Genomic DNA, 25,895 nt, shown 5'->3' with positions numbered 1-25,895 from the left:
AGTTTCACTACAGGAAGACAGTAGAACTGCAAAACCAATAAAAAAGGTTTACAGGCTGAGCAAAGAGAAATAATGTTGATTTGTTTCTCAAGGAAGCCTACATTTTCTGCTTGGTCATAAATGAAAAGCAGATCTTACGCCATAGAGATTGCTTATTTCTTTTACACAGATTTATTGGAAGAGTGTCTATAGATTAAGACAGCTTGATTACACCCACAGATAGAACCAACTGCAAACAAGGTCTTTTATTGTCACACCATCAGGCTGAAATTTTAAATGCTGAGAATCTACTTCAAGCTGGGGCTTTTTTATTTGTTTTGGTTGAAAACTTCAGCTGAAGCAGCCCAACGATTTCCTTAAAAATCTTTCTTGGAAAAAAGTTATTCCGCCCATGATAAACATCCCAGGATTTTTTTCTCTGAAAAGCTCTACAATATCCTGATTTTCAGTAGGATGTGGACTTTAGCTAAGGCATGCCCTTGCCAGCTACCACAAAACCAGCAAACAGAACTCCTTGAAAAGCAATATGGGGATTTTCATGTGCACATCCTCAGAAGAGGCCTATTAGATTTTAGTAGCTAGGTACTTTTAAAAATTCCACCAAATATACCTCTGTTTGGGGGTGATCAGGCCTTTCCTGTAAATGGACCTCTGCCCTCAGATTCAGGCACCAGACCCAAAAGCAGTGAAGCTGTCAGGGGACATTTCTAAGACTCAAGCAACCCAAAAGAAGAAAGTGACCATTTCAAAACTGCAAAATGGGAAGTACTAGTCCAGCAGGCAGAGTGAAAACAGTACTGAGAAAGGCAGCCAAGACACAGAAAGAATGGAGGCTAGCAGGAGGGGGAGCAGTGCTACTGGAAGTCAGGAGCAGGGAATTAAGGATGAGTGCCAGCAGGAGCCTAAGACAAAGAACTGACTGGAACAAGGCATAGAAAGGTGAAACAGAGAATATAAGGACAAATATACGAGAACAAACCAGGACTAGCAGGGTGAGGTGTGACAAGGAGCTGAGTTAGGAGAACCAAATGGCAGTAATAAAGCCCAGAGAGGAAAAAGAACTAGAAACAAGAAAGGAGAGGAGGAGGTGAAGTAAGAGCAGAGAGGAGGAAGCCAGAGCGAGAGCTAGGAAACTGGAAAAAGGAAAAGTCAGAAAGAATTAGGAGGAATTGGATCTTAGAAAGAGACTGGAGTAAGAAATTTGTAAAGAGGGGTCTGAGACCAACTAGATTAAAGAGCTGTGGCTGGTATGAGAAGCCAAAGAGAAGAACACATCAGACATGCAGATGAAAAGGAAGAAACAGATAGGAAAATGTATTAAAAAAGCACCAACGAAGTATTTTGTTCTCACTAAACCATACTCTTCCTGAAGTGAACCAGACTCACCAGTTTTACCAACTCCTCCACTATTTTTTAAATATGTTTGTGAAACTCACAGTCCAAGTATCCCATCTCCATGCAGCTCTTGCAATTTATTACTGCTGTATTACTCAAAGGAGGGAAATTAGCTTGGAATTGTGCACTCCAACAGATGGCCACATGACAAAATGATGTCTCATAACAAAATCAAAAGAAGTAAGCATAGCCTTGGAACTTGAACACAAAAAGCTACTCTAAAAAAATCTCACAGGTTGCAAGGTCAAGACAAAAGTGAAAAAAAGCCAAATTTAATCTAACATCCAGGTCTACACATTATATAGCAGACATGTTACATTGAAAATGGACTAAACAGTATGATTATATACTGGGTTTTGTACATGAAGCTGCCTCTTTCAGGCATGACACAGAACTGCTCTTGGGAATCAGTCATGATTGTTCAGTACATTTCTCATTTTGGACAATCCTACATTTGCTGAACTGGAATAGAGTTAATGAGTGGAGTACAGTTAATATAACTGAAGAAAAAGCAGAGTATCTGAATTTTGATGTCTGAATTTAGAACCCAGAAAATGCTACATACTGTATTTAGTAAAACATAAATTTTTGTTTTTTCATGGTACTGAAAAGGGCAAGTCACAAACCAGAAACAAATACATACTAAACACAACATGAATGTGAATCTGATTGGTGATTGTGTGTCTCAAATACACTGTACAAAAACAAGTTCAATAATGTTCATGAAACTCTCAGGCATGACAGAGATGAACATCACAGGAAATTTCCCAGTTCTACTTTCGGAACCGAAAAGGAATCATCTGCAGTATGACACAGATCCAGCAAGGACAACACATGTTCATGAATGAATACCCCTCCATCCCACAGGCTGAGGCAGGGCCTTATGAAAGATTTATCAGCCTTTAATTAAGGGATTACTATAAGATAGGTTCATAAAAGACCAAAATTACACTTACATGGACACCCTTATTTCTGGTATTTTTTGAGTATGTGATTTTTGCAATCTGAATAATCTTTTTTTTTTATGTGAAGTCAAGGATTCGCTCTGCTAGTAGTATTGTGGTACTAGAATATTCCACTATTAATATTCCAATATTAATTTAAAAATAACATTCCTATTAGAATAAAATGCACATCTCCAATAGGGCGGGACTTCACAGTGAGAGGTGCAATGCAGTCACACAGAAATGAGCATTCCTACTTCAAATACTCTAACATTTGGAAAACAGCATAAAATGGGTAGTGAACAAATGGGACAAACAGGAAGCTTGCAATTATTTTCCAGTCTAGAGTTGTAATCTTGAATCCTTTCCTGTTTGTTATCAGATGAAGTTTTGTATGACAGAAGTGAGTTACAGGGGACTGGAAAAGTGGGGTATTGCTTACTCTGAGGTTGAATTTTTTTTACCCAAGAACAAAGTTTATCTCTATGAAAAACGGTCATTACCTCACAAAACCCACCAAACTCACAAGCCCAGGCTCATAGCTGGAAATAATGTCATCCAAACAATTAGCTTGCATAAGGATGAAAATTGGACCTACTCAAGAGACTGGCTGAAGTGCTTCTTAGGAGGAAGAAGGATGGTTGTGCTGCAAATGGTACTGCTGATTCTACAAACACAAACACTTGAAATCTTTACTAGGACCACCCATAGGAGTAGAACCCTGAAAGAAGAAACCCCTTGCTGCTTACTTACATCCTTTTAACAAAGGGTTTCTATTTTTGGCAAGAAAAGAGTGATCAGTTCTCACACTGCAGCCAAATTTCTGTCACTGGAGCTGCACTCCCCCAAACCAGGCTTCTTCTGCTCTTTCAGGCAGATTCCTTTTCATTACAAGCTCCATCTTGTCCCAGCGTGTCACTGTACACTGTTTATCGCATGCCATTTCTCACCATTTTTGTTACTTTATCTTCACAGTAGGAAAAAAAACTGAGGGGGAGTAATTTGTAAAGTACCTCAGAATTATTTAGTGTCATATGATTTGAGTCATTATGGAATACCTTGTCATTTGTTCCTACCTGCATCGATGGCACATGGGTAATGGTATCGGAAGGAGCAGCCTTTGTTGTAGCAGCCTAAGGTGGCTCCTGGTTCCTGGCAATGGGAACATTTCTGAAAGGGAAACCAAAAAACAGTAATGAAAATTGCAGCCATTTTTCTGAATACCTGTATTTTCCTGGGAATTTTATCAACCACATTCCAGCACAATTTTTTTGACAAATCATGTTAAACTCTATCTTTCTACACCATACAAATAAAGGCCTTTCAAACAAGTAACAACATAAGCTCTTTCAAACTATGAACTTTTCAGTTGCGCTAAGCAGGCAAGAGATACAAGTGTTCAGCCATTCAGAAACAATTTGAAATACTTCTGTTTTACCAGCCTGTGTTTCAGTACCTGACAATGACATCACTATTAAAATAGGAGGAAAAAGAGTGTTTTTGAACCTACAGCAGCTTTAAAAAGAGAATTAGCATGACAAATAATGATTTAGAAGACACCACCATAAAAGTAATTTGGTTACATCATTCTCATTATCACTAGCAGCTGAAGATGATCATGGCCAAGTTCAATGTTTTTTCACAGGTGATCAAAAAGGGTTTATCTGGAGCAGGAGAAGATGCCATCAGGGGAAAACACCTCATCATCACAGAAATGGCACATGTCCAAAAAAACGCACTTGCAGTGCAACAAGGATGCTCATACAATTATTGTCAAAGTAGCTCAGACTCATCTGATGACCACGTTCAATTTTCATTAGTTAAATCCTATTAGCTCAATTAGGCAATGATGAATTTGACCATAATATCAGACAATTGTGGAAGCAGAAAGAAAGTCTCTCACCCCTTTACTTCATCCTGAATGACTTAAGAAATTACCTAAGGAAGTATTTCTAGAGCACACCTCATTCAGACAGCCATTTTATTTCTGGAATGTATACACTAAGTGATTTTTGTTCACTAACCTGATTCAGATGAAAGCTGATTTCTTACAGGTTGACATTTTTCTCTTAAAGAAAGATAGCCATACCTGGTAGAATTCACCAAATGCTAGGAGACTGCTACTATTTAAAAATTAAAAAGTGAATTAACTACTGGCACAACACAAGGAGAGGAACTACCATAATTTTTGAGTTATACTTCAGAAAGACAAGAATTTTGTTTATTCTGCTAAACACAACCAACACCACAATAAGGCCCCGTATAATTGGTACAATTCACCTTGAATTCAGGCTGTGAGAAGCTGCCTTTGGTCCCTGCCTGCACACAGGGATGATGACATGATCTAAAATCACTGCTGCTACTGGAAAAGCTGGTGCCAAACTACACTGCTCTACTGCTGCTACCAGCGAGCTGCACCTGCACCACAACCAACAGCTGTGCTCAAGCCAGCAGCACACCTGGCACTGACACCAGCACGGCCTTCCCACCGGATGGGGACACTCGTTTGCCAGCATGGCCACATCCCCTGGACCACACGTCCTCAATCCCTCATCAGCACACAGGCTGCACTGGAGATCTGCAGAACACACATGGCCAAAGCTAACAGCCACAGCAAAGTTCCTCACCAAAGTAAAACAGGGGGTTGATTACGGTATTTCCAAAGCCTCTGAGAATATCTGACAGTTATTGTTCTTCCTACTATTCTGTACTATGCAGAGATGACTATAGTTTGTATTTAAATGCCTGAATGAAGATGAAAGCAAAACTAGCTCCAGCCATAAACCAGGGGGCCCTCTTCAAATCAAAGCAGATGCAACTAACAGAAAAGCTTGTGAGACGTCAGTTCTCGTGACATCTACAACTGCAGTTTTGAGTAACACCTTCTCTTTATGGGTATGCCAAAGCATCCTGAGCCTGATCTTCAGTGCTTCCTACTAAATCGTGTCTATATTCCAAGCACGACAAACTACTGCAGTATTTATGATGCAAGGGAAGTGTCCCTGAGGCCTGGGAAGAGACACACAAGCAGCTTATTATTGCCTGTCAGAACATCAATGCAAGCTTCCAAAGATTAAAAAAAAGAGACTAAACCAATATTGAAATGCACACCAAAATATACGGACCACTAGCCAAACTGCAACGTAACTCACTCTCCCATGGGAGTAAAACCAAACTTCATCCACAGAAAATGTCTTTTCCTGGCTCTGAAGTCAACTCTAGAAAGATATTATGTACTGGCAACAGTCCCAGACTCACCTATGCCAAGTACTCACAAAGTGCAGCTTGAGGAGTTCTGAAACAGAGCTCTGTACCTGTGTACTTTATTCTTGCTTTCAGATGCAGCTGACTGGGATTAATTATTCTAACAGGAGAGAACCCAAATTGACTATTCTTTTTGAATGCAGATATGAATTTCTAGTCTTGTTCCTCAGAGGCATTCTGCCCTCCCCACTTGATCTCATGTTTTACGTACCATCGCACTGTTGCAACAGAAGGTCATTCTCCCCTGGAACACTGTGTCCTGTGCAGAGCAGTCAATAAGAGCATAAGAACTACAGCAGCAGAGATTGAACTGCAGCTATATAAAATATGTCTTAAAAGAGTATGGTGTGTGATATAACAGAAAACAAGACCCCTAGCAAAATCTTTGATACTTTTCCAAAAGGTAATTTATTTTTTGAACTTACTCTTTGGTGCATCTAGCATGGTTCAAGTTGCTATTCTGAAAATCACATTCTGAAACATGACAGCCATTTTGACAAATTTTCAGCTGAGAATGGGTAAGGAATGCTTTCAAATTGTTTGTGATTTTAGGAGTGATTAGACAGTAAAAGTGGGTAGTTAAGATGCCAGTGCATGTGCATCGAGCCTTCACTGCCCCTTTTTTTAAGTCTGGCAGACAAACAGAGATTTTACCAAGGCTACCTGTGCTACGCCCACAACAGCAATTCCCGGGGGGATGACTGTGCCACTGACGGCTCAAGGCAGAGATCATCTGCTGCTGCTGGCTCCCCTGCTGCTGAACAAGTCTCCTTTCTGGCAGATGCTTCTGCTTTTCACAAGCCGCTGACAGTCTAATGGCCCCATTTCTTCTACCTCCCGGGACCCCCAACCATCTGCTTCTTTCAGGGGAAGCTGAGGGAACCACATACAAAATAACTACTCTTTTTTTTGAGTTCTTCCTTCTTGGCACACCTGAGTGACTGAACAAAGCAGACACCCTACAAAGCTGTGTGGTTCTAAAACAACTTCTGAGTCTATCACCTTCTCTTTGAAAGAGATCATCATCATGTAGTGCCACATGGTTTCCAAACACACCCAGGTGTTCCCATGAAGACCAAAAAAAAAAAAAGTGCTTAAAAAATTTCTGGATGGTCTCACTCTTCTTTTCCAAGACATTGCTGCTGTGCCTTAAAAGGTAAAAAAAGGTGCCTCGTTCCTGCTGGTACTTTATGTAGCTTTGGTTAGAACTCTCATCTCACATATTTATGCTTCAAAACAAAAAATACGCACACTACAACTAGGAAACATGTTAACACCAAAATAAAATCACAGAACTTCTTACAAGGAAATGTGTAAATTCAGCATAATGACAACTAATTGTTCTCTTGGTCCACCAGCAAATTTTCACCCAAACGCCACCATCCTGCAGCCATTCACCAGCAGATGGTAGCAGCCTGCTTGTCACTTGTAAAGGAATTATAGCATTCTTAGCCAGGGAAACAGCACTCCAGCTCTCCTGGGAAGAGAAATTCCTTTTGCTCAGTAAGCAGCCTGCTTAACCTCCCCTGCTTGAAAGAGCTGAAGGCTGGTACTTGGAGTGTGCTCCCAGTGGGAGGTGCCAATGGATAGTAATCATTGCCAGGCATCTAATAAACTCTTGGCTTAAATGTAAAAAAAAAAAAAAAAAATAAAGAGAGAGGGGAAAAAAGAGACCATACAGCAAAGATTGATTCATAGGTCCTATCTCCACAATTCATCTCTGGCCACAAGGCACATATATCTCACTTAGAATAGGCTGAGGAGACTGAAAAGTGCCATTTAGGAGAGACACTCTATCCCATGAACTAAATTATCAATAGTATTAAAGCCAGATACATTGTCTCTACCTCTCCATGCTATTAGCAGCCCATTTCTTCCTTGCTACAGCTCATCATTCTATGTCTACCAAAATGAAGTAACAGCCAACCTGGAAGTGTGAACAGCTGGGGGACAGCTACCACCGCGGCAGCAGAACGGCTCTGACTCATTTAAAATGCTACAGCACCTACCAACTATATTTCTTTTGCTTTATGCTTGGCTTTTTTCCCCCTTGCAATCTGTATTCTTTCACTCTCCTGAGACCACACTGCTATATGTAATAAGAGTATACTTTTGAGTACCTTCTTTTGCTTCCTTCAGCTTTGTACCCAACTCCATGTAAGTGCTGTAACATAAAGATGTCCTGAGCTACCTACCTTCCTCCTCCTGAACAAGCACAAAGCTCTGAGCCTTGTGAAAAGCAGTACCCCAAGCTGCTCCAGTGAAGCACTCACCTGCTCACTTTGGCCCTGCACTGACAGAGATAGCATCTTTGTCCCTAGATAAACTACTTCTTAGTACTGCAATCCTACAGTGGATGTGGTTTCGCTGGTGGGAGGATGGAAGCTGCCGACTAGCCCTTCCAAAATATTCTGGGCTGGAGCAGGAACAGTTGCTTAGAAGAAGAAATTAATTGCTTGTAACACAAATATAAGGTGTTTTCAGATGACTCCTCAGCCACCTTCCTTGCTGAACAATTACCAAACCAGTTTACACCAGGACATTCACAACAGGATCATATTTTCTGCTGTCTGTAATACAAAGCATCCTTTCTTGATCAGTGGTTATATACCCTATACTCAGACCTCTTGGCTTCCTCTCTTCCAATGACCAGCTTTTCCTTTGGTTTGTTTTCTTTCTTTTTCTGCTTTGCTTTCTAGGCATCTCCATGTTTTGCCCCTTCTCCCATACCAGTGTCTTACTCCTTTTATGCATTCTTGCATAAAAGGAGTAAAACAGAAAGCAACAACTGAAGGTTACTAACAAAGCAAAGCAAACAAAAAATGAAATATACGTGGCATTAATTATACAGGTACAAATCTTCGCTTTACGTGTTATATGTATTTTTCACACTCTCTCCTTCTCCTGTTTAAATTATAAGCTTTTAGGAAAATAATTGCTTCTGTATAATTGCACGGCACAAATGCAGATGTAAGATAATGAGGACTTCAGAGTGAGCTGCAATATTAGGAAGGAGGGCCTTCTGACTATTTCTGATTAAACAGTTGGCAGGCTCAGCAAAGGCTCAGATTTAACATCCAGGCGAAAGGGCAACAGAAACAGCAGGCAGCCACATTCTCTTTCCTGGAAAGTGGGATGCAGAGAGACAACTTATTCCAAAAAGCTACAAGAAAAAAATAAAAATAAGTAAGTCTGTGTGTGTGTGTATACATATATACATATATATACACTGCTTACGACACGAGAAAGAAATACATGATTTTGGAAGACTTCTGCAAAAAGGGACCAAGATAAAAAAACAAGGTGGGAAGACATTTTTAGGAAACAGGAGAGGAAAAGACTACTCTGATGTGCAGATACTGGTTAATGAAAAAAATTGTTTATGTGACTGGGGCTAGAGATAACAACCAGTACTGAAGGACACAGAACTCTTAGTTTACATTTCCTGACAAACAATTTTAAGTTATCAAAAAAAAACCAGGCACAGAATATCAGTAAAATGAACCCCACAATTAAAAAGATAAAAATCTTTAAACCTGCATCACAAAAAGGCATCTCTTGCCAATGATGATATCTTCCTGTAGCAAACAAATCAAATAAATAATAAAGGATAATAGTCCAGAAGTAAAACTGGACAGTTGTCTTCAAGTCAAGAAACTAAGGACAAATTTAGATTCCAAGATTTCAGCAAACAGACAAATCAATGATCTGGAAGATGCTATACTAATAAAGCTGCATTAGGAAACATAACAAAAAGTTAAACTGCAGTGTTGCACAGGCTGCTGAGGCACAAAGGGAAGCTGCAGCTCAAAATGGATGGCATAGAAAAAAAAAACCCACAAGAAATCCAAGAGCTGGAAAATGTCTTAAAAATGGAAAATCCTATCCAATACATGTGAAACTGATTATGCTACAACAGAAGCACTTGAAAGTAAGAGCAGAGCATTTTACCCTCAACTAGAAGAAAAAATAGAATGCAACAAGAACAGAAATAAACATTTAGCTTTAACAAAGAATGGTTTGCTAGCAATAATTTTAAGGTCATAAACTATTCAACTGCACTTATAGAGACTCTCAAGAAGGGGGGTGAACAATAAGATGTGAAAACTTGTGAAGTTTGTAAAATTATTCAGGGTGGCCAGACCTCAAACTGATAGTAAAAAGCTGTAAAACCATCTCACAGTTATCATACAGATAACTGTATGATAAAATGGAGATGAAAATTACTATTGTTAAGTGCAAAGTGATGTATGTGGTAAAAATATTTTCACCTATGCATATACATGATGACAGATTCTAAATTAGCTTTTACTACTCATAGGAAGGCATTAGTAGTCATCCTAGACAGAAACATCATGCAGTCCCCACAAGCACAAAAAAGGACAGCCAAAATGTAAGCAGTTATTTAGGAAAGAAATCCATAATGAAACTCAAATGTTCATGACGTCTGCCTGTTACTCTTGTAGTAGTCTGACATCGTAATTTTGTGTGTGGTTCTGATGACCCTCAAGAAAAGAAGTACAGCTGACCAGAAACAAAAATGGACAGACCACAGAGATAACTAGGACTGGAAAAAACTTGTATATAAAAGAAGTCTAAGTATTCTGGGAAAGAGAGAACTGAAGGGGGATTGAAACCTACAAAATTCAATATGATGTACATGAGGGAATGATTCTAAGCCATTTCCAAGAAGGAAGAGCAGGCTCAAGTGTAACATAAACCTGGGGTTTTTTCACTCAAGTAACTACAAGTCACTGCTAAAGAATGCTGCACTAGCAAAAAGATAAGTTTAAAACCAGATTAGACAAATTCATCAAGGATAGGTATGCCTCTACCTGGTAAACACAGGGATACCAAAGCTACAACTCCAAAGCTGTGGTTGCTGCAAGGAGGGAGAAAATATGCAACCATCATCCTGCACATGCCTAGTTTACTACAGATCTCTGAATACATGCAGTGAAGTGGTGAATATTCAGCCATTGCTGGACACAGGACACCACAACAAAAGGTACTTTTGCACCTGTCTGGAAAGGCAGTTCTTGTGAAGCCCAAGAGATGTGATTGTGAAATTCCACAATGAACAACAAACCCCTCTCCCCCTCCCATGATTATCAAAAAGAATGCAGGCACCAAATAAATACTGTTTGGTTACAAGTTTTTAGGACTCTCTAAGTTTTATCTCCCTAACAGGAAGGTTGAGCTAAACTGTACACTATATAAAAGACTGAAATTCAACCTAAGTGATAAATTCATGCTCATTACTCCTTACAAGCCTTCACTTGGTGGAGTGATCAAAGGCTTAAATGCGCATGAATACATGAGACTGCTGAAGAGCCAAGTAAGACTTGAAGGGGGATGAACCCTTCCCGCCTCTTCCACACAATGGAAGGAGAAAAAAAACCCCAAATGAAAAAGACCCATCGTAACTGAGTCAGAACAGAGGTTAGGTCCTTCAAGAGTCAACCAGTGGCTAACTAAAACAGATTTAGCAAAATTAACAAAACTAGTAATTTTCAATGGTGCTGCAAAAGCATGTTTAATTTCATGTATAGTTAAATAGGCTAAGTAAATACCTACATAGCCATTTCATATTTTAAAAGGAGTATTAAAATAATAGATAGACCACCAAGTCCAACAAGCCAAGAAATTTGTAAATCATGTTTCATTTGATTCAAAGAGCCACCCTGAATGAGAGAAACATTTAAGAAAACCACGTGTAAGTATAGGGATTTGAATTTGCCGAAGTATGCAAGTCTGGCAGAAAAAATAATACAGTTTATGTTATCTTGACTATTCATTTGGGGAATTAAACATGCAACAATAGTGCAATTTAGTTACAAAAAGGTTTGAAAGATAGAAAAGCAGACTTAAAAGAGGAAAAAGAAATTCAAATTTTCAAGCAGTGATTATGTGATAAGGACACACAGAGTTCTGGGAACAGCACAGTCAGCAAGAGAGCATTTACTCCAGCTGAATTTTCTACCAGTACTAGATTTATTTCCCAGCCATCTTGGATACTGATTACAGGAAATATCCACATATATCGTGAATTTCTATTTAATGCAAGACCTACCATGTAGAGCATAAAACAACAGCATGCAGTTACCTTAAAAGAAAACAACATCTCCATCATAATCAGAGATTTTGGATAAATTAATTTCCAGAAAAGCAATAGCTTTGAGTATCAATGTTTGAGTGATACAAAAAAGGAAAAAAACTGACATGAACAAGAATATGCAATAAACTCAAGGTTTTCAAGAGGCAAACTGATTAACAGAGCCAGATTTTTTCTAATGAAAGAAAAAAAGAGATGATGCTCACTATTTACTAAAAGGCTCAAAACAACAAAAAAAGATTGGTTCATTAAAGACACGATCACTATGTTATTAGGAGCAATGGATACAACAGAAACCAAATATAAAGGCTTAAAAATAAGGAAATACTTTTGATAAAAGCAAACTGTAAATGCAAAATATTTGACAAGATGTTACATATCTGTGCAACCTGACAGGAAAAAGGGTGCAGCACAAACCCCTCCCGTCCATGACTCAAAGCCTTGTAACACTGGACAGAAATACACCATTTGTCATTACTTGTAATAATCCGTGCAAGCCTTCATCATAAACAGAGCCCCACTGTGCAAGACACTTGGGTAACAGAGAACAAAGCTTTGGTGGATGCAAAAGGATGAAATGGGAATGGTGAGACTGAGCCAGCAGCGTTGGGCAGAGTCCATCTCAGCAGCAGGCTAAGCATATCCAATTATTCAGCACAAATCCCAGACAAGAAGGGCTTTGAAGAAATGCATGAAGAAAAACAAAGGTAAATGTGCAGGGTTTTGAAAGTGAAGCACTTAATTTAGGAAATTATAAAATTAGCCAGGGTGTACTGATTGGAAGTAAATCTTCAGTTCTTGAAAACTGAAAGAAGAAAAAGCAGCAGGATAAAGGCAGATAAAATAATGACGAGTACCTTATGTTTGAGGTGTAAGAAAATAGGAGGTGGGCAGGTGAATGTGACAGAAGTAGGAATGGGAAAATGACCATTTAGAACAACAAACGTTTGTGAGAGCATTCCACCAAAATTGCACTTAGTACTAGAAATACCAAGTCTTAAATTGAGGTCTGAAGAATGACTCCTGCACAGTCAAAATACATTTCACCGTAAGGATAGGTGAAAAAAATGTTTATCTTACTGGAAAATAAATAACTTGTCTCTAGAAAAAAGGTAGCAAAGGAAACTACCATTAAAGAAAGAAGACAGCTCCCCCAGAAAGCCACAGAAGGAGTGGCTGGCAGCAGAGCTCCAATAAAGTGTAATGAAGGGCACACCAGGATTCCTGAGGTCACTGGTGGATGTTGCTAGCACTGAGGAAAAGCAGCAGAAGGTGAATCCAAGAGAAGAGGTAAAGGTGCAATGCTTTGCAGAAAGAGAAATGCTTGCAAGTCAGTAGATCTCTCTTTAGTGATAAGCTGTCAAGTAATGTATCAGTATTAAAAAATAAAATTACAATCTTATGAACCACAGCAATAAATCAGCAATCACAGTTGAGGGCAAGTAGACAATTAGCATATACTGGTGAAATGTCCTCAGACAGACAGAAGATGCTCTATGTAAAGTAACATTCACTGGCCAAAAATCTGAATGAGTTTAGAGAGGAATGTGTTATTTCATTATTCAGTAATCACCCCTAAAAACCATAATAATGTATGTGCTGCTTGAACTGCCCATTGCAATAATAGGTACTGTTTATGAATTCTAAACTGAATTTACACAAGAACATGGAGTGTCTGTAGGCTTGTCACAGACACGACACAGGAAAACATGGTATGAGCTAGCAGCAGTTTAGAAGAGGCAGAAAATATAAATAGCAGCAGTCCAAGCCTGGATGGCATTCCAGCTGGATATTACACAGCAGCTGAGGTAGTGTCAGGAGTTTCTTTAAAGGACAAACATAATGTGGTTGTCCTGAAAGAAGAACTTCCTCCATCCAAGGATTAGCTGGAATTCTCCTGAGAGCTGAAGGGAAAGGACTAATGAAGATCTTCTGGGCTCAGAACACTGCTGAATCATGGTAAAGGCAATAATATTATTCATTTGCAAGCCACACCTTCAGTTTTATAAACCTAGATCAATCTATGCTATGAAAAAAGGGCTGGGATGAGCCATAGATTACTAGAAATAAATCACTGGACAAGATCAAAGAAAAATTTCGATTTTTTTTTCACCTGAGGTAGAAATCAAAGGATATAGGCATTTTTGGTTTGTTTTTCTTTCACTTTCATGAACACACCCTCTTCTTACTTATTCCTTCATCTTCTGAAGGCTCTAGCCCAAAAGCAGAAGAGTAAGTCAACATTAAAGTCTTCCATGTTAAGACAGCTTCAGAATAGACAATTCTTCTTTTGGCATTACCCTTATAGTTACTTGTCCAGGAAACTGAATTTATTGGTAGCTATTTGTAACTCCTGCTCCCCAGGAACTGCCTCGGAAAGTTTCTGCTTCAAGTGGTACCATGTGGCATCACTAAAGAATCCTTATACCTCCCAAGGATAAACTGTAACACTTCAAAGGAAGAATAATTAAATTTAAGTACAGGACTTAAGACTGCATAAAAAAACACTGTAAAAGAGTTTTATGTACCTATAATGTGAGTATTGGATTTTTCTAAACAATTTCCTAAAGTCAACATTAAAAAAAATTAGTAATGTTGGTTTTCTGGAAAGCATCAGTTATGAACTGTGTCAACTCTGAAATTTTAGTGATTAAATTTAACTTGGAGAGTTACTCCCCAAGAAAAATCTTAACAACTATATATAACACTGAATTTACATATGGCACCACTACATTGCTATTAGTATTTTCAGCATTTTAACCTTTTACAAGAAAAGAGAAAGCTAGCAGCAAATGAACACATTACAAAACATTTTTATTATCTTTTTGGACCTGACTCTAAACGATACATGAACAAACTTAAATTTATCTTCCTGCCATTACATCTATGCAACTAAACCATGAAACCTTGTATCAGCACCCTAATCTTCCAATTTAATTGAGAACATCTGACAACTTAAACACATACTGTACTTTCAAAGCACCCTACCAATTTGCCTTAATGGTCACAAAATAAGTGATCTTAAAGCCTACTTTAGAGAATAATTAGATGACTTGTCAAAGGCCATGCAGGCATTTTCTGACAGCACAGGCACGATGTCAGAAAAGTTCACAGCTCTCACCTGAACTCAAGCACATGAACTTACTTTTCCCTCCCATCCCCACCCACCTTTTTTATTTTCCTTTTAAGCTTCACATTGAGCAGCAGTACCCTTCAGTGAAAGTCCCCATTTCAGAGATTCATGCCAGGATGCCCTCCTCCTCCTTGCCCTCCCCTAGCAGTAAGTCTTTTATGAAGCTGGTCAGTCGCCTTTAATCATCAATAATTTTCTGAAACTTAGCAAGTGTGAGTTCTCAGTAAGAATAAAGGATTTGGAAGCACAAGAAAAGCTGCAATTAACAGCAGTCTAGTGCAAAGTAACAACAAAACCATGTTGTGAAATGAGTAGCCATGAGAAGAAGAAATACAGCTGAGTTGTCTCCTAGTTGTAAGCACAAATCAAAAGAAAATACACAAAATAGAAATGGGGGGGAGGGAAAATCACTAGTAAATGAAGACTGCACAACCAGTTTTTAACACCAACTTTTTAATATTTTCTCAAATAGAAGGAAAGCTTATGCCCCAGGCAACAATCAGCTGGGCTAAGACCTGACTGTACTTACGCTACAATCAGTTGTGCAGCCAGACCTCAGGAAGGCATATGCAATCTATTTTTACCACCAGCAGCTCAGGTGGTGACAAACAGTGCAGCTGCAACACCCAGAGCCCTGGGAAGGCTTTGCCACTCAGCACTGCCTTGTGCCTCAGACTGGAATTTCAGACCAGGTCCTCCCCCGGTATTTTGCCTCCTATGGCAAGTCTGAAGACAACTTAAGTAGATCTACATCATTAATGTCACACACTGAGCACTGTCAGAATTTCTCAGAAGAAACTGTAGTTACTTGAGACCTTTTAACTGGAAGATTGAAATGTCTGGTTTAGGCTACTCCAGCTGGCAAACTAGGCTGGGGGGGGGGGGAAGGGAGCATCCAGCCCCTAGTGCTTCTGAATCATGGGATCATCATAATAAAGAAAAACCCCATCTTTTCCTATGTCTAGACAATGAGATGGATGTACCTGAGATCAGTAATAAATACATACATTTGACAATCTTTAAACTGTTCCTTTTTTTTTTTTTTTTTTTTTTAAATTTACTACTTTGTATAATTAGTAATATCATTTTGGACGAGCTTTCCATCCGAAGTCATGATCTTGACCAGGCTCCCCACTTCCAAATCATTTTAAGACCTGAGTTTGCTCTTGCACAGCCTGCAGCCCTCTCCTATGTCTAGCATTTCTCTGTATCAGTATTGACACTGAAAGTCAAGAAAGCTAGTCCAGCCAAAAATTAGCCTGATTAAAATGGGAATGGGGAGAGGGAGGGATTTGCTGGCTAGATCACCCATCTAACTCGCTTCAGTCACAGAGCACTGCTGCGGGCAGAAGGGGAGGTGTGGACAAGAAGAATGGCTTCTAACAACCCTAATTTAGCCTAGATGAAATTACCACCATATTTCACCTTCACAACAGATTCCTCAGTGAAGCAGAAATGGTTTACATGGGGCACTCTTTTGTATCTCTAGCACGAAGAAGCCTTGACCTTTTGCTACACTCCTACCTCCCTCTGCCCTCATCTGTTTCACTTCCCCCAGCCCTTGCCCTGCCCTCATCTTTCTCCTAATTTATCCCAGAATGGCACAAAATAATCAAGGGCTGCTATCAAAGTAAAAGAAAGAATTTCACCAATTCAGAGGGGAATTCTGAAAAAGGATTTTTAGCTGTGACAAGGAGAGGGACAAAATATTACTGTGAGAGCAACTCAGACCTTCAAAGGGCCTTTTCATGATGATTATTTTGTTAACTCCCTAAACTCAGGCTAATCCACAGCCAGTCTGTGCCAGATGTGCAGGCTGTGCTCTCCTGGACATTTGCTCCATTCCCCACTCCCATCCACCCTCCTGGCTTAATGCTGCAGTGGGAATGAGCTGATGAAGTCAACTATCCTTAGAATTCTTATTCCCATATTCCAAACAGCTCTGTGCCCACATCTCCAGCTACAGACCTTCTCCCTCAACATGGCTCTAGCCACTTAGGCTTACCCATAGCTTTAGCAATACAAGACTGCTGTTGAATGCTAATTGCTTACTAATGAAAACTAATCATCATGCAATTAAACTTTAATCACTAAGCAGCTGGCTGGGATCCAATCCGAAACAATAAAGGCTTATTAATAACTTTTTGCCAGAAGACTATCCTCTACACAGAGTCCAGCTAAGTGTATAACATTGTTTGAAAAATATTTCCTCTGCCAACAAACTAGCCAGAGCACACCAGGATAAGAGCAGCATAGCATAAATTAGCTAAGAGGGATGGGTTTATGATTCAGGGAACCCAAACTACTCTTTTAGCTCCTTCCATAACCTCAGGCACAATGTGCTGCACAGAGAGAACTTCTTTTCTCCAGCTCTTGTCTCTGTAGAGTAACATTCTTTAAGGCAAAAAAACTAGTTATAATTTTGCTGTAGTTTCTAAAATTATTACATGAATACTCATCATACTTCAGTTTTATTTTTACTCATCTTTCTAAATCTAGGGAAATTAATCTAACCTCTTTCAGAACACATTTCTCTAATTAAAAAATATATTGAGGTTATATAACTAGGCTTATAATGGACAGATTGAAATCTACTTTTGAAAAGAAGAAAGTTTAAAACCTGCTTTCTGTAAAGCCACAAAGATGATGAGAGGGCAGGAGCACCTTTGCTATGAAGACAGAGAGATCTGGGGTTGTTCAGCCTGGAGAGAAGGCTTCAGGGAGACCTTCCAGACCCTTCCAGTACCTAAAGGGGCTTATAAAAATGATAGAGAGCAACTTTCAACAGGGGCAGAGAGTGACAGAGCAATGGGGAATGAGTTTAAATTAGGTATTAGGAGGAAATTCTTTACTGTGAGGATGAAGCCCTGGAATGCTGTACAGAGAAGCTCTGGATGCCACACATCCTCAGAAGTCTTCAAGGCCAGGTTGGATGTGGCTTTGAACAGCCTGGTCTCATGGAAGGCGTTCCTGTAAGGTCTCTTCCAACCCAAATCATCCTGTGAATTCATGATTTTAAAGTAATTTCATACCACCGTCAGTAAGTGTCCCAGTTTTGCCTGCAGAATTCCTATCCCAATCTGGCATAAAGCCTTATGTGTAGATAGCTTTTAATGAACTTGGTTTCCTTTGCCATGCTTGGAGAGCCTTCCTTTATTATGAATAGTGGAACACTAGTATAACTGAAGCATTATTCTTGTTTATTCAGTGATGAAAGAATTCAATATAATGCTTATTTTAAAAATAAAATGGAAAAATGTAGATATTTTATTTTAAAAGGTCTTACAAAAGATAGAACACAATTCTAATAATCTACTAAATATTATCTAGAAGAAAGTAATGAATTCTTACCTTCAGAAATTGACCTCTTTTCAAAGTCAGTAAGACAGATGAAAGATTAAAAAAGATTTTTTTTTTCCCAAAAATCAGGAAAAATACATTTAAGCCTGCATTTTTGCCCAATTGTATCCAAATATATACCATTTTAAATACAAAGGCATGGAATAGAATAAACTTATTTACTAGTAGTGTTCTTGTAACAAAGCTAAAGGAATACAGCTGAAGTGACAACCATCTGGAATTAGTCTAAGTTAAAAAAATTGGTTCATTTTAAGTTAACAAAACAAAACAACGACAATGCAACAACCATCCTCCCAAATTTTGGGAATCTTAACAAGCTTTTTTACCAGCACAGCTTGAAAAGGTTCAAGCTAAAATGGCACAAACTGCATTGCATTCACTCACTATTGAAAATTTAGTAAGAGTTTGGCAACCCTATGGTAACAGGCAATTGAAATCTTACAAAAAAAAAACCAAAAAAACCAAACCAAACCAAAAAAAAAAAAAACCACAAACCCAAAAAAACAACCAAAAAAAACCCACCAAAACAGGCAATTGAAATCTTACAAAAAAAAAACAAACCGACTGTGTGAGCTTGTGGGTAAGCAAGACAAAATCTCTAAAGCTTTGTCTGGAAATCTCCTGCACAGAGAAGGCCCCATTCACATTTGGAAGAGCTTCTCCAAAATTAAGTTACTTAAATGTATTTTTAAATTAAAACTGTACAGAAATTATGAGGATCCCTGATGCTTTACAGAAAGGCAACTGTGGAATGAGCAAGCTGCTTTTTGCATACAAGTTTCCAGTGCTCTTGGCTACAACTCATCTAAGTGGGTAAACATCCTATTCTTTCCCAACACTCCATTGTCAGTAAATCTATTTTCCACTTTCCTCACTCCACATGCAAGACAAACAGTAAAATACAAAACCACATTCAAGCACAGACATAATGCCTGTACTTTGGGATAAACTAATGACAAAGGAGTCTGCTAATAAAGATGCACTGAAAGTACTTCCCTGCATCTTCTCTCTTCCCCATTACAAAGGGGTCAATACTGGAGTCTTTCCTCTTACCAACATCAACTTTATGCTTGAGATCACAACTAAAATGTGCTAAAATGTGCTTCCTTTTACCTTCAGGCCATAATCAGCAATAGGCTGCACCAAATTCACCTCACTTCTACTCACAACAAAGCTAAAGAAAACCAACTTCATTTCACAAATGTAATTACTGGCTTCTGATAATTTAAGATATTGAAACATTTGCATCAGACACGTACATGTGGATTCTATCTGCTCAGCTCTTTAGCATTTAAGGCTTGTGGTACCAGTGCACAGAGCTGCTGTGAGCTACCAAGTGCTGCAGCAGTAGCGATTCACACTTCCAGGTCCCCAAGAGAGGAAGGCAGTGAACTGAGATACAACAGGGGCTCCTCCCAGGTTCTCCTCCCTGGGGAGGATTACTCTTACAGACCAGGAGTCATGACAGCACAGCGTTTCAGTGGCACAGCAGATGGCAATGCCTTTCTGGGAAAACCAAATCTGAAATTCATCATTCAGCTGTCTTTCAGAATTTCTCCTCCACCCAAAATTTCATGCTTTCTTATTTTTGTAACACTGCAGAAGAATATTAAAGATGCTGCCATTTCCTGAGGAATGAAAACGAGTATTATGCCAGTGTGCACATTTCCAGCTCAGATAACTAGGTATTTGGGCACAGTCTGTCAGTGAAAACCAGGAGTTCAGCCACTTTAAGGGTAACTGTAGAAAGTGCCTCAAGGTTCTGTGGCAATCCTCATTTGAAGGGCTAAAGCATAGTAAAAGCTGTTTCCAGAGATAAAAACAAGCAAATTATGTTCTCAATACACTCCTTTTCCAACTAGTGCTGGCAGTGATTTTAAATCTGCCACTGGTTTCCTTTTCCCCACAGTGAAAAATTAAAAAGCTCCAGCGTCACTTCTTCCTGCTCTTGAAATGTGTCCCTACTAACACAGCTCTAGGTGTGGAAATACAACTGTTCCTTCCTGTGTGTTGTCAGGCATGTTACTTTTGAAGCAGCAGATTATTATTTCAGTTGAACCCTGACCTAACACAGAACTCTACTGGAGGGTTGTTTTTTTTTTGTTTCATGCTTTGGTTTGGCAGGAGGGGGGGTGAGTGTGGCTTTGGGGGAGAAAAATATTATTAGGTTCTGCGTGTTTTTCTTCTCTACAAAGAAAGATGATGAATAAAAGGTTAACATTCTTCTCCCAATGCTATTAAATAGTAGTACCATAGACCTGAAACCCCTTCAAGTGCTGGTGGCATCTGAGCACGATTTTATGCTACAGCTAAATTGATCTAATGGTTATCATTATCAGTGGAAAGGACACTCCCTCTAGGTGCAGCAAACATGGCTCAGAGGGTAAGCAGTCAGATGGCTGATCTGGCACAAAGATCCCCCACCCCAAGCTAGTCTTCTGATGGATTAGCTGGCTACAAATGAGCCCACTGTGCACATGCACAGGCGGCAGATCTAGCGCAAGTGAAGAAGTGGCAGCAAGCAGCTTGCAGAGAGGATAAAGCAGGATCCCTCTTCATGACAGCAACTCCCTCCTGCTCTGGCTTAGGATAAGAGAGCCCACCTCCACCTGTGCCAAATGAGACATTCAGAATGAACTGACACCTTTATTCTTGTATGGTACTACAGTAGCCAGGTTTCTGAGCCTAGAAACTGTTTTGCTTTGTTTTGCCAAAGGCAGCTAACCTGCCACAGTTTTCCTAGTTCATACCAATTCCCTGGCTTAGCCACTTGATTAGCTATGCAGCCAGGAACCTTTTATAAGCAATTACTTACAGAGTGTGGGAGCTTTTTTCTCAGGCTTTGATTTCCCAAATTTGAGAATATAAATAGCTTAAATCCTAGTGATCCCTCCAGGCACCTTTCTTTACCCAATCTAGGGTCCAGAATGGTAGAGGTAAACAAAACAAAATGGTTCTATGAAAGCATCAGAGTAAACAAAGTAATATAGAAAGGCAATTTCCTCCAAATAAGATACTGTGGAAGATCAACTATCAAGAGTCTTAAGCCAAGAACAACTTACCTGTGCAAAACCAGGAGCTGCACTCTGTGAAATATGGGTAACATGTAAACCTGCCTCTAACACTACAAATAACAAAGACACATTCAACATGAAGCACAAGGCTGCCACTGCCCAACAGTCATGAAAACTTCAAATATCTAGTATCAAGCTGAAGAGAAAGAGACTTCAGGCATTTAGGTTCTAAACTTCTCATCACTAAAGTCTATCAGACCTTCAAAACAGGCCTGTTAAGATTCATAAAGCAGTTTGCATAAAGAGCAGGCTTTGCAAGAGAATCCACGGAGAGCTGGAGAGGCAAAATTACAGACTGGTGAGAGAAAACACAGAATCTTCTGCTCCACTGTAGATCATGGGCAGGTTTCATCCTTCACCATTTGTTACTCTAAAGTTCACCTGACTGAAACCCAAGGTGATCTTTTCAATAAGGAGCAGCAAAGGAAACAGGTTCCAAGGACTTCTTTCCATGTATAAGGATTAAAACATTTCTAAAGCTGGGAGAGATGCAGAGATTGATGAGAAAAGCATTACATTTTTTTAGACCTTTTAAAAGAGATCTTTAAAAGGGGGATAAACAAGCTTTCCTTTCACAGAACACTCTCAGCAGGAACACAAGCTACATTTATCTTCAGCAAGGTCAATTCGGATAAGAGTAGGGGTAAAGAAGAAAAAAAAAAATACAAACAAACAAAAACCCCACCCTAAAGAGAAGTAATACACGTGGTAGGCCAGAGCCTCTGCCTTGGGAAAAGACATGTCTTACAAAAAAGCCCTGTAAGAAACAGCATACCATCTTCTAATGAACAGCTTTTTAGGAAACAATAGCTGAGCTACCTTGGATTCAACTTAACACAAAGAATGTTCTCTGCATTGTTCTTCTCTTCATTTACAGCTTCATATATTTAATACTGAGAATAAAAAGACCATCAATTCTTCTGAGCATTAAAACTGCTGACAACTACCAAAGTGACTCCATAATTCTTCCAGTTTCAAAGGCAACCAATACTTCATCTTACATGGAAATGAACTTCTCATTATTAGAAAAACAGTGAAAAAATAGACAAGACAGGAAACTTTCTGGCCACCTACAGTATTTGAAAGAAAACATTTTATAAGCAACAATATCACCTAGCACTAAGGAGATGGCATTTTTTCAGTTTAAGATTTCATCAGCATTGGAACAAACAAAGTCTAACTGCAAGAAGGACACTTAGCACCGTTACTGTGCATGCACAGCTTATGAGGGAGACAGACTCCCTGGCAGTTCGGCTCATCTGCCTGGGGGAGCTAATTTGAGCCTCAAAATAAGGAGAAGGATTATGTCATTCTGCATCTAAAGCAGCCCAATTAATTGGACCCATTCTCAGAACCAAAAAGCATAGCAGAGTGACCAGAGTAAAAGGAATATCTTTTTGCCTTCAAGAAAGGCAGATTCTAACACTTTGGAAACCACCTGGATTGCTGCTTAGCAGGTAACACACACCATTTTCAGTCCAGAGTGAAAACAGACCTTAAGGAAAGCTCAAAGCTCAGGAGAGTCACTTCACAGTTTGATAAACCTTTTTAAGATAACACCTTCTCAGGAATTCTTCTTGAGCATCTGGTACAATTTGATCTTTGAGCACCTTCACATACATAAAAATCCTTTCTTGAGATTGACTATGGGCAGTTGTCAAAAAAACTGCAGTAAGACAGACATTTATTCACATAAGAAACAATTTAGCAAGAAAAATTATTTTCTGATCTTGGAGAGCATGTGAGAAACAGGTGTTCAGGGGGGAAAAAATCTATAATGAGCTTTCATGTGATGAAAAATAGGTGAGCTTGTGTGAGGAGAAGAAGAAACACAGGATGGGTTACTTGTATCACTACCTACATCAATGGCCTTTGACTAGAGGTTTAAGTTTCCTATTTCTGTACTAGAGTGCTGCATAAACAACAGCAACTGAGCCAGGTGTCTAAAGAAAATATTTCAACTCACTTAATGGTATGGATTCAGTTTAAATTGGTGCATATTTACCCTGTTGGTACCACAGACAGTTGACGTAATTTTTAGTTATGGGAGTATTGAATTTGCACAGAATGAGTTACATACATGAATTATTCACTTCCAGGATCATTGACCCTTCATATACCATATGCTAATGTCCTTCCTTACCCATAGACAAAATCCAAGAGTTGCATTCCTCTGTTCCTGGGAGGAAGCAGCTACTTGATTTGCACATCTGCTTTTCCACACAGCAACACTAATGAACTGCATGTCAGAGAAAAAAAGAGAAAATGCACTTGCAAAGCACAGAGGAGGTAAAGAAAAAGCATATGCAACAAGCATAGGAAATCAGCTGTGTGAGCCAGAAGGCTTTCCTCAGGCAGCAGGGCAGGAGAGTTGAGCTCAACAGAGCCTTTCCACTGCCTGGGGATGGCTTCTGGCAGGCACACCTCTGAATACCCCATGGCCATCTTTGTGCTGCACGTAACCCTCTGTGAGCTGAGGGGATGAGGTTACACTGCTTCCAGAGGAGAACCCAGCACAACAGCCTGCTACAATAGGAAAAGAAAAATGCTAGAAGAAAACCTTTTCCATTATTTGTCACAGGGTGATAAATGGATTATTCTTACGGGTGTTATACAGAGGATCGTGTTAGGATACTGAGTTTGTATGAGACACAATACACAGCTTTAAACTCTGATTCGGGAGGGGGACAGCATTAGGCTTGTCCTTGGCAAGCTGTGGGATGAGATGCAAAGGTTAGAGGAACAGGGTAGTAATGAGGGCACTCTGCCCTTGACTCTGAAATATGCTGGCCACACTGGGGCACACTTGGGAGTCTTACAGAGGTGAGCCAGGGACTCCTGAGGTAACAGAAGCCAGCAGGGATACCAGCAGGGAAATAATCTCAAAGGAATTAAGGGGTGCTCCTCTGGGAAGGTGTTGCAGCCAACAGCCTGGCCAAGGTGCCTTAATAACACTAAAGCACACAGAATGGGCAACAAACCAAAGGAGGGGCTGGATGCCACCACGCTGCTGGAAAGTTATGACCTTGTTGCCATTACTGAAACTTGGTGGGAAAAATTGTGCTACTGGAGTGTGACTACCAATGGCTGTGAGCTGCTCAGAAGACACAGAAAGGAGGGAGAGGTGGAGGGGTTGCCCTCTGTACCAAGAGGTGCAGAGTGTGAAGAGCTGTCTCTGAAGAACAGCCATGAGCAGGTTGAAAGACTGTGGGTAAAAATCAGACCCTGAGGCAACAAAAGGAACCTTGCAGCCAGGCTCTGCTACAGCTGCCTGACCAAGGGGAGCCCAGTGACAAAGCCTTGCCCCAGTTACAGGAGGCATCGTGCTCACAGCCTCCAGTCCTGCTGGGGGACTTCAGCCACCTTGACATCTACTGGGAAAGTACCAAGGCAAACTGCAGGCAATCCAGGAGACTCCTGCAATGCATGGAAGACAGCTTCTTGAGCCAGGTGATAGCCCTACCGGAGGGAACTTGATACTGGATTTGATGATCACCAGTGTAAATTAACTAAATGGGAAGGTCAAGATAGGAGGCAGCCTGGGTTGGAGTGATCGTGCATTGGTGGATTTTGCAGTCCTGAGGGATATGGGTCAGGTAAGGAGTATAGTTAAGCCCCTGAACTTCAGGAAAGCAAACTTCCAGCTCTTCAAGGAGACAGTCAATAGGATACCCAGGAGACTGCCCTCAGGGACACAGGAGCAGAACCAAGCTGGCAGATTTTTATGGAAGTCTTCCACAGAGTTCAAGAGCCACCAATTCCCAGAAGCAAGAAACTGAGCAAGGAAGGCGAGAGACTGGATGGCTGAGTAGGGAACTCCCGGTCAAACAGAAGGGAAAGAAACAAAGACACAGGCAGTGGAAACAAGGACAGGCAATGTGGGAAGAGTATAGGGATGAAGTTCAGTTGTGCAGTGATAGTCTGGGGAAGGCTGAGGCAAAGCTGGAACTGAACCTGAAAAGGAATGCAAGGAATAACAGGAAGGTCTTCTATAGGTAGGTTAACCAGAAAAGGAAGGACAAAGAAGGTGTACCCTGTACCATAAACAATGCTGGCAAACAGCTAACAATGGACAAGGAGAAGACTGGGGTACTCAACAGATTTTTTGCCTCAATCTTCAATGGCAACCTCTCTTCCCACACCTCTCAAGCGGATGGATGACAGGATGGGGACTGGGGCAGGCAAATGTTCCTCCTACTGTATGCAAAGATCAGGTTGACAAACACCTGAGAAACATAAACATACAGGAGTCTATGTGACTGAAAAGATGTATCCCAGATTCCTGAGAGAATTTGCTGATGTAATCCCTAAACCACACTCTGTGGTATTTGAAAAGTTGGTAGTCAGACAAAACCACATGTGAATAGAAAAAGGGAAATGTACACATCTGTAAAAAGGGCCAAAAAAAGGACACAGACCTGTTGGAGCAAGTCCAGAGGAGGCCACCAAAACGGGACAGAGCACCTCTCCTTACAAGGAAAGGCTGAGAGAACTGGGATTGTTCAGTCTGGAAAAGAGAAAGCTTCAGGGTGACTTAATTGTGGCCTTCCAGTACCTGAAGGGAACACACAAGAGAGGCTATTTACAAGAACATGTAGTGACAGGACAAG

At 40.0% G+C, this 25,895-nt stretch overlaps 1 protein-coding gene across 7 annotated transcripts in view; it reads right to left on the bottom strand.

Moving 5' to 3' along the window:
* The window catches only part of TCF20 (transcription factor 20), a 129,861-nt gene that overhangs the window by 12,240 nt on the left and 91,726 nt on the right, over positions 1-25,895 (bottom strand). For all 7 annotated transcript variants that reach the window (XM_039725501.1, XM_039725505.1, XM_039725506.1 and 4 more), the window contains one exon: positions 3,416-3,509. In XM_039725501.1, the coding sequence (XP_039581435.1) occupies positions 3,416-3,509 (94 nt within the window). The remainder of the gene's footprint in view (positions 1-3,415; positions 3,510-25,895) is intronic.

Source organism: Passer montanus, unplaced genomic scaffold (genome assembly GCF_014805655.1).
Source record: "Passer montanus isolate IOZ18808 unplaced genomic scaffold, ASM1480565v1 scaffold55, whole genome shotgun sequence".
NCBI classification, from domain to species: Eukaryota; Metazoa; Chordata; class Aves; order Passeriformes; family Passeridae; genus Passer; species Passer montanus.
The sequence above is the reverse complement of the archived record's forward strand: the minus strand, read 5'-3'. Positions and strand labels throughout refer to the sequence as shown.